This window comes from Hipposideros armiger, unplaced genomic scaffold, assembly GCF_001890085.2.
Source record: "Hipposideros armiger isolate ML-2016 unplaced genomic scaffold, ASM189008v1 scaffold_324, whole genome shotgun sequence".
NCBI lineage: Eukaryota > Metazoa > Chordata > Mammalia > Chiroptera > Hipposideridae > Hipposideros > Hipposideros armiger.
In genome coordinates this window covers 1,845,252-1,854,985 of record NW_017731674.1, presented here as the reverse complement: position 1 = coordinate 1,854,985, position 9,734 = coordinate 1,845,252, and the positions used below count along the sequence as shown (strand labels likewise).

General features: G+C 47.7%; 1 protein-coding gene and 1 pseudogene across 4 annotated transcripts in view; one reads left to right on the top strand and one right to left on the bottom strand.

Annotated features, from left to right (window-relative positions):
• The window catches only part of ATF6 (activating transcription factor 6), an 87,748-nt gene that overhangs the window by 26,144 nt on the left and 51,870 nt on the right, over positions 1 to 9,734 (top strand). For all 4 annotated transcript variants that reach the window (XM_019660692.1, XM_019660694.1, XM_019660695.1 and 1 more), the window contains 2 exons: positions 4,066 to 4,251; positions 4,916 to 5,007. In XM_019660692.1, coding sequence (XP_019516237.1) covers positions 4,066 to 4,251; positions 4,916 to 5,007 — 278 coding nt within the window. The remainder of the gene's footprint in view (positions 1 to 4,065; positions 4,252 to 4,915; positions 5,008 to 9,734) is intronic.
• Positions 6 to 456, bottom strand: LOC109392298 (60S ribosomal protein L23a pseudogene; annotated as a pseudogene).

Sequence of the window (9,734 nt, the reverse complement as noted above, 5' to 3'; positions counted from 1 at the left end):
ATTTTGTTGGCAACATCCAAAGCATCATAGTCAGGAGCCAGCCGAACATATGCCTTCTTCTCTCCATCAGACCTGATCAGGGTGTTGACCTTGACCACGTCAATGTCATAGAGCTTCTTCACAGCCTGTTTGATCTGGTGCTTGTTGGCCTTGACATCCATAATGAACACAAGTGTGTTGTTGTCTTCTATCTTCTTCATGGCTGACTCGGTAGTTAGGGGGAACTTGATAATGGCATAGTGGTCAAGCTTGTTTCTTCTGGGGGCGCTCTTCTGAGGATATTTAGGCTGCCTTCGGAGCTGCAGCGTCTTGGGCCTTCGGAAGGTGGGTGACATGCGGATCTTCTTTTTTTGTGTGGCTGTGGACGCCTTTTAGGACTGCTTTCTTTGCCTTCAAAGCTTTTGCTTTGGCTTCGGCTTTCGGAGGGGCAGGGGCTTCCTTCGCTTTCGGTGCCATCTTCGTGAAAAGCTGTTGTTACTTTCTTAATAGCTTCATTGAGGTAAAATTCACATGCTTTAGAGCTCACCCTGTGAAAGTGTACAATTTAGTGTTTTTTTAGGGTATTCACAGAGTGGTGCCACCACCACTGCTATTGAATCCTGGAATCTTTCTAAAGAAGCTCTGTAGCCATTATTGACCATCCCTCACCCCCCTTCTCCCAGTGCCTGGCAGCCGCCAGCCTGCTTTCTGTCTTTACGGAGTTGCCTGTCCTGGACATTGTGTGTCAGTGGAGTTAGACACGGTGTGGCCTTCTGTGAATGACTTCTCACCCAGCATAGTGCTTTCAAGGCCCGTTCTGTGGTAGTGTGTGTCAGCATTTACTCCTTTAAGGGTTAAATAATACTCCACTGTTTGGACACACCACGTTTTGTTGATCCATTCGTCAGCTAATGGACATTTGGATGGTTTCCACTTTTTGGCTATTTTGAATAATGCTAATTTGAACTTTCGTGTATAAGTTCCATAGTTTTTTTTCAAACTGTTTTTAATATATAAAGAGTATTTACAAATCAGTGAGAAAAATGTGAATTAACTCCACAATCAGATGGACAAAATACTATGTGAATGGATAAATCACAAAGAAGAATAGCAAATTTGTTTAATGAAAGTATCAATCGCTATATAGTCTTGAAGAGTATGTTCTCTGAAAGATTACTATTTTATAAATATGTGAAAGAATGTTACTTGTTAACAGAAGAGAAATTTTGATTGGTTAAAGCAGGTTAAAGAATGATTTCCGAGGAGTAAAAGTGTTACAGGTAAAATTTTCTGAGGCTCTTATGCCCTGATCATGGGCTCTAAAGGAGAGTGTGTTTATGTCTTTTTATAACTCCCGACTGTTATGTGCGCGCGCACTGCAGCCGTGTGCGTGTGTGTGTGGTGTTTAGTCTGCACATTGAGCTTTTTTTTTGTCTAGGAAGTACAGAATACTTTAAATATTATATGTTCAGAGAGCTGAAGATACCTTGCTGAGATGTGAAGTTGGAACTCTGTTTTGTGATTCCTGTGGGTGTCATTCGTTTTTATTGTCTTTATCCTTTGTATTTATTGGTAGCTTTGAGAATTGACTTTATTTTCAGAACTATTATATTGTATCTTTTTCCGTGGGAGGAAATGAATATTGGCCACAGGTGGTTCTCGTTTTTTTTTAGCATGAGCCATGTGCACGGCAGCCTTTGAAGCTTGAATGCTGTGTGACACGCAGGTGCTTTCACTGTTTATAGAACTCCCTAATCCTGTTTGAGATTTAGTAAACGGTATGGCAGCGTGGCGTGCCATCTGTGTGCCTCCCGACTTTCCATGGTGTATCAGCCTCTACAGCAGCGGTTCTCAACCTTCCTAACGCCGCGACCCCTTAATACAGTTCCTCATGTGGTGACCCCCAACCATAAAATTATTTTCGTTGCTACTCTATAACTGTAATTTTGCTACTGTTATGAATCGTAATGTAAATATCTTTTTGTTTTCTGATGGTCTTAGGCGACCCCTGTGAAAGGGTCGTTCGACCTCCAAAGGGGTCGTGACCCACAGGTTGAGAACCGCTGCTCTACAGGGAGACCGCCTTTTCTCTAGTCTCAGGGTAAACTCGTGCCCGGGGCTCCCCGTGATGGGTTTGTCCAAGTGCCCCATGCGCTTTATCACCCAGTGTGCAGTGTTAGTCATGGACACAGCACTGGCGTGACGGCGACACCTGAGCGGAGCCTGCATGAAGCAAAGAGGCGTTTCCAGGGATAGGCCTGACACTGGCGAGTGATCGGTCCCTCATGGCTTTGCTCTGCTGCATGTGCGTGTGTGTGTGTGTGTGTGTGTGTGTGTGTGTACATGTGCATATATGCACGTGCATGTGCATGTGTGTGCATGTGTTTTGTGCTTGTGTGTGTATGCATGTGCATGTGTGCGTGCCTGTGTACCATTATTGAAGAGTGGGATAGTTACCCCACAGGGAAATTTTATAGATGATGGTTATGTAAGTCAACATTCTTCTAGTGTTTCTATTAGAAAAGGATAAAAAAGGAAAAACGCCTTTTTCTGCCCCTCGTGTAATGTTTCTTTTCCTCGTGGGTTCTGATTGAAAGGTTGTCAACAGTGATTGGTGCTGAGGGATCTCTTGGTTGGCTTGGGCATCCCTCTGTTCCTGAGATGTGTAGTATGGGTGGGAGTGTTGTGGTTCTAAAAGAAATCAATATTTGTTTAATTTTATTTACTGGTCTCATTAAGAGGATTGAACGCCGCACAGTAGAATGTTTTATTCTTTAAAGTCCGTTACAAAACTTAGGAGTCAATAATTCAGTCATCTGTATAGTTACAATAATCAATTTAATATTATCTGGTGCTTTTCATGGATTTAATTTTGCAGCCTCTCACTTTCGCCCAAATAAATTAGACTAATGCTGTAACAAACAGGTTCTATAACTTAGTTTAGAAAACATGACGAAACTAATTTTGCTCAGTAAGTTTCAACTAGGGTAGATCTTGTGGGTAGTAAACAAAAAAGTAGGATTACTTGGTTTTGGTCTAAAATCTAGGTGGAGAGAGAGAGTTACCATTCATGAAACAGTCGAGACCACGAGTGTTCAGGGTTATCTCTCACATTATAAGGGCCTAGGGCATTCCCAGGAAACCAAGACTCCGAGCGGTTTAGCAGAGTTAGAGCTGGGGGGGGTCCTTAGACCTAAGTTTGTGGAGGAGACAGCATTCCAGACTGGAATGAATGGCGTGAATGAAGAAACAGGCTAGGCCTGTGTGACCGTCAGATCAGGCTGTGGTTTGCGTAGTTGTGGAGTTGGGGCAGGAGGTTTGGTTGAGTAGGGGCGGTCACGTGAGGGAGGCCGTGTGAGCCCAGGTGGTTGCTAGGACTCAGGACTAGCCTGTTTCACAGCAGAGGAGCATCATAAAAATGATTTTTGAGGAAAGTTTTCTTAGAAACGGTGGCCAGGAAGAGCCTGGTGATGGGTGATATCGTCAGGCGGCTGTGGCAGTGGCCCCGGGCTGAGTTAACGCGAGTCTGGACAGGAGGGGCCGCGGGGACACAGATGAGGAACGCCAAGATACACCTTCCCTGGTCAGCGTGTCCTCAGTCCACACCTAGTGAGTAAACGAGAGGGTGGGAGAGGGAGTAAATGCGGAGTGAAAGGAAAGTAAGTTAACGGTCACGGGAGACACGTGCCATCGATAGGAGATGGGCAGATAGAAAATCTGGGCCGAGGGAGACACGAGTCCGTTTGCAGGCAGTGAACTTGACATGACGGTGACGTTCCAGTACAGGCGGCCTTACGAGTGGCTGGGCGTGTGCTTCCGGAAAGCTTGTCAGGGCCTGAGATGCCATCCAGGTGTCCAGATCCATAACATCGCTTCGTCAGGCACTGCCTGAGCCTCTGCAGGGAAACTGGAGACAGCACACCAGCCTTAGAAAGCACTGGAAGGAATCGGCTACTGTCAGAAGGCCTCGTTTAATCATTTAATTGTAATGCACTTTGGGTAATAGTTTGCAAAACCTGTTTCAAAGCAATGTGTTTAAAAATAGCCGTGAAGGCGAGACCCTGCTGACGATTGTGACCCCCCTAGATGGCTGTGCTAAGGAGACAGCAGCGGATGATCAAGAACCGGGAGTCGGCCTGTCAGTCTCGCAGGAAGAAGAAGGAGTACATGCTGGGGCTGGAGGCCCGGCTCAAGGCCGCCCTCTCGGAGAACGAGCGGCTGCGGGAGGAGAATGGGTCGCTGAAGCGGCAGCTGGACGCGGTTGTGTCGGAGGTGAGTGCTGCTCGCCGGCGGGTGTCGGGCGGCCCAGTTCCTTCTCTGCGAGTCGGCGGGGATGTGACAGCTCAGGTTCGGCTGTGTGAAGCCCGGGTGCTGGGGCGGAGGGCACGCTGAGCTCTGTGCCCACAGGCAGCCCCTCCCTGCCCGCCTCGCCCCTCTTGCTCAGCTCAGCAGCCATCTTAGAAAGAAACCGTGCAAGCAGATTGAATTCTTTCTCCCCCGGCGTCCGCTCTGCTTCCTGCCGTTGGTTGCCATGCTGGCCCGTGAGGCTGAGGCCGATCCCCCGAGTCCTGCTCGTGGAGTGTGTGTCCTTTGGGACCCTGGCAGTGGGGGCTCTCGTGTCTCTGCAAACAGTGGTCTAAGGGACAGGCCGCACACCACAGAGGCATCTCAGAAGGTCCTGAGCACCCCTAAGAATGTGAAATAGTTGAACTCCTTCCTTTTGGGTGAAGAGGCAGCTGTGTTTCTTCTCCCCTTTTCTCTGTGTGCCACGAAGGGAGCTTGGCAGGCTCTCTGTCCTCTTTGGAAAGGACTGTCTCCTGACTGGACCTGGGCTTGGTGAAGCCCTCCCAGGACGGCGAGGGGCGCGTTCCTGTCTCAGGCGCTGCCCTTGGTGAGGTTGAGGTTTCATTGCTTTTCATGTCGTTGTTCCCTCTAGAACCACAGGCTGAAAGTTCCCAGTCCGAAGCGCAGAGCCATCTGTGTGATGATACTGTTGGCGTTTATCATACTCAACTGTGGACCCATGAGGTGAGTGAGTCGATGCTTATGTCGATACTAATGCGAAGACTTTAAATTCTCGTTAGTGTTCTAGCTCTGGGCATAAGGAGCTAGAGGGAAGCAGTCTTGTTTTGTGCTTCTCAGAGGTGAGAGGGGGAACAAAGATCGGCTCCTCTTCCATGTTCTTCAGCCAGATCTGCGGGAGTCCATGCTTCTCAGTGCAGGAGCTTCCGTCACAAAACAGGTCCCTGCTGGGGTTCCAGGGCCTGGAGTTCACATCCCAGCTCCCCACTGAGGCGACTTGCTGTCTCAGGCACGTAACTTAACGCCTGCGTCGCAGCTGCTTGCCTTTCACGTGGGTGTGCGACACACTCCCACCTCAGGCTGTGGCACCGAGCACTAGGACAGTGAGGCATCAGGCATCTTCTTCCCCAGCTGGAAAGGAGCTGCACCTGCAATTGTCCGTTTCTGATGCAGAAGGTTCGTAGAGACAGTCAAGAATCTTGGTATCTGTGAACGTTCCCATTGATTCTGCTGCAGGTTTTTGGCTAATCCCACCTAGAGGGAGGGGACACTGCTTAGGGAGAGTCATCGAATACTAGAACTCAGAGGGGTCTCCGAGGTCCTCTTTCAGGTTCCCACTCTCGATGGCACAGGCAGCACACGGACACATCAGTGTCCTAGACACTGTGTCACAGGGGCCGTGACCACTGGGAGGGGAGCCATGTGCAAGGACGGGTGTGCTGTGAGGATGAGCCAAGCACTTAAAGGACATGAATGACTACATGTCACGTCCTCCAGGAGAAGGTTCGTCACGCTGACGGAGGCTCAGCCACTTCTGTTGAGTGGCAGCGTGATACGGGGAGCGCCCCCAGTGGAAGCTGAACCTCGGAGTAGGATAACGGTTTGCCAGGTGGAGAGCACGGGAGACGCACACCGGCGGAGGCCACAGCGTGCTGAAGGCACAGGGCTGCCGTGGCCTGACTGCCAGCCAACAGTGACAACTCCGGCGTCTGGTGCGTGAGAAACACGTGGCTGGAGGTGTCAGTGAGGCCAGGCAGTGCGGGCCTCGTGTCTGCTGTGGGTTCCCAGGCGGAGGCCGACACAGTCAGCTCTGTGTGTTTGGAAGGTGGCTCTGAGGGAGGCCTTGAGCATGGCCTGATTGACGAGAAGTTTCTGGCAGGGTCTCCACATTCGTCATTCCCATGGCTGGATGCACCCCCCAGAAATCCCCCCGTCAAGAGCTTGCTTGCAGGCTCCTCAGTGAGGCTGTCCCCGATCACCTTCTCGAAATTGCTCCCTCCCCCCGTTTCCTCCTGACACTTCTCCCGCAGCACCTTTCACCTTCTGCTCTACTGTGTAATTTACTTGTTTATTTTATTTAATTTCTTTCCCTGCAGAAATTTTTATCTGTTTGGTTTTCACTGCTTAGAACAGTGCCTGGCACATAGTAGCCACTCAGTAGTTATTTGTGCTCTGAATGAAAGCCGTTTCCCCCTAATTCTCAGTAAGCTGCTTCTTTATGTCTTTAGCTCATTGCGTTCACCTTTTAGAAGATCGCTTTGCAGCCTTGACCAAGCGCTTTCCGTTAGTTTAAGTGGCCCTGTTTTGGTGGTGCCACTGGGCTTTCCAGCAGAAGCAAACCCTTCTCAGAGGAAGGCCCTTCAAACACTTGCCCTGAGAACATGGTCACGGGGAGTTCCCGATGAACACGAGCCCGTCCCGTCTCCTCCCAAATCATTAAACGCACCAGGAGACAAGCCACCATGGACTGGAGTTAGAGGGTCAGACTCTGAAAGACCACAGATGTTTGAAATAACAGATACAAAATGTAAAATAAAAATGTTAAATAAAAAGGGAATTAATGACAAAGGAACAAAGGGTTATCAGAATTGATCAGGACATTTTGAAAAAAATCTGGAAATGTGATCGTTAATCGTTAAAATTAGAAAAACAGTGCCCAGGGTAAAACAACAAAATAGGCACATTTGAAGAAAGACAGAGAGAATGTGAAGATGGGTCTGAAGAAATTGTGCTGAATGTGACACAGAGACAAAGAAATGGAAACTTGAGAGATACCAAGAGATGTGAGCTTACGTCAGAGTGACACCCCCAGTCAGCACACTGACGCCTGTGCCTTCTGATGGGTGTGCCGAGGGGCGCGGGATCATGTACGCCACGTGCGTGACCTGAATCTTATGAAGAACCCAGAGTGGGGGCATTCTACAAAATAAGGACCCTGCAAATCTTAGATAGAAGGAAAATAACCTCAAAAGAAGGGTGGAGATGCAGAAATGAATGGCCAACAACAAAAACAACAAAAGTAACCAGTGTGGCTGAAGTTTGGACAAAGTTGCTGAGAGCAGCGCTGAGCTGCCTGGGCTGTGTGGCTAAGGCACCCCGATGGGGGTGATTTCTGGACGGTGGTGTCTGGCAGACGGGAGGCATGCGATCGGCGTTAATGCACTCAGTTGCTACTGTTTTGGGGAAGTAGGTAAAAATATTTTAAATTACATCGGCATTTAGAAAAATTGAGTAACCCCTAATAAAATATAATTAGAGCATATCATTTCCAAATCTAGTAGAAGAAAAATAATGGGATGAGGTGGACAGACTCAGTCCAAAAGAAGGCATGAAAAGGGAGGGAAAGAAATTGCCCGATTACGAAAGCACAAAATACGACAGCAGAAATGAACCTGGATGTTACTCGTAATTGCGATAAGTGAAAACGGACAGAACGCTGCTCTCAGAGGGCAGAGGCTGTTAGCCAGCAGGGCGGAAAAGCAGAATTCACCTTTATGGTGTTTACAAGAGAAACTCAAAACGTATAAAGCTACGGAAAAGCTGAAAGTCTAAAGATGGGAAAAGCAAACTGGCCAAAAGAAAGCTGGAGCTGCTTTATCAGACAAACATGCTGTAAGGAGAAAAGCATCGTTAGACATAGTCACTACACAGTGATTAAAAAGTGTAGTTTACCAGGAAGAGACAATCATTCTAAGTTAGCATGTACCTAATAATATAGCTTGGAAACAGTAGCTGACAGAAGTACGCTGCCATCGTGGGAGATTTGAGTGTACCTCTGTCTCCATAGGCCACATAGACAAGAAAATCTGCAAGGCTATTGGAGGTTTGCAAATTAGCATTATGAAATTTGATGTAATGGCCATGTAAATAAGCACTGCATTTATCAGTGCATAGAGTTTTAGAACCATGTATGAAAATGTTAAAAAATTAGTCTGTTCTATGTCCTGAAAGGTGTTACCAAACCTCACAGACTAATAGACACCAGTCATGGTCCGTGCAGGTGAGCTAGAGACCTGCAGCACACGGTGATGGCTAGTTGCTGTCTGACTGAAACGAAAAAGCACAGTGTAAATAACCCATAGATCAAAGAGGAAATCACAGTGAAATTGTTCCTGAACGGTGCTAAAAATGCTGTTTATACAACTCACAGGAAGTACCATGTTGTGTGGGAAAAGCAAACTGTAGAATAGCTTACAGTGTGATCACATTTATTCCAGGGTCAAGCCAGAGCTGTGCAGTGTGGGTGTGTGTGTAGGTGGGGGAGCTGTAAGCAGAGCAAGGGGACCGTCATCGCAGAACCCAGAAGTGCGTTAGCAAGTGCAGCTCAGCCCCGGCTCAGTGCTCCTCCTGTGTGCACATCACAGCGTTTACTGGCGGTTTGCTGGGGAGTCTATGCTCACCCTGTAGGCTCTTGTGTGTTTTTAAGACTAGAAGGCCCGCCTTATTCCTTCGTTTACGTCCCCAGCCGCTAGCACAGTGTGTGTAGCTGTACATGTGGACAGTCAGAGTGTTGCCACGAGCTGCGAAGAAAGAAGGGCTTTGTCGGGCTGACCAGGGAGCAGAGCATCGAGGCAGAGGGAGGACTGGAGACAGGTGTTTACAGGGTGGAAGAGGGTGCTTGGAGGTCACAATTCCTATAATAGCTCCCAGACCTTCAGGGAGTTTGAGATGACCTACCTGTGTATGACCCTACACCCATCAGGCCCACTGGCACATACCGTGATCCAGGTGTATTGGTGTAGAGTTGTTTTGTGGCTTCACACTGTTGTGACTTGTGGTGGCATGCTTCTAATTATAGAGGCACAGGGACTTCTGTCTTCTTGATATTTATTTTAAAGTACTGACTAGAACCGGATGTAAGCTGATCATGAGAAGCGTTTGATTAGATGGCCTTGTTTACATTAGGGACTGTGATCACTCAAGTGTGCGGTCAGCACCCTCCCCTCCCTGTGACTCTGAGTCCTCACTTTTCATCACTGGACATCAAATGAGGCAGAAACGCTCAGGCTGAGTCTTAACGGTTCACGTCAGCAGTAACTTTCCCACAGTCCTTCATAAATTTGTCCATTACAAGGCTTGTCAAATTCCTTTCTTAGGATTTGTGGTGTCACAGTTGTGCTAAGACAATCTTGAATTCTGGCAGTGAAATAAAGTTGCTTTGTCTTTCAAATATTAAAAAACAAGGGAAATATAAATCTGCTGTTATTCAGATGCTTAAAATTAGTTTGTGTAGGCCATTTTGTAGGGTTCAAGCATTTATAGTTTTGTTTTGAGCTGAATTAGACAGTCAGCTTTCTATAATTTAGCTTAAGAGAAATCTCATTTTCATAGTTTTTTGTTTTATTAAAGATTTTATTGGGGAATTGGGGGAGGGGAACAGCATTGGGGAATCGGGGGAAGGGGAACAGACAAGTTGCTGTCCTTTTGTTCTTCAGTCTAGTTGTGGAGGACGT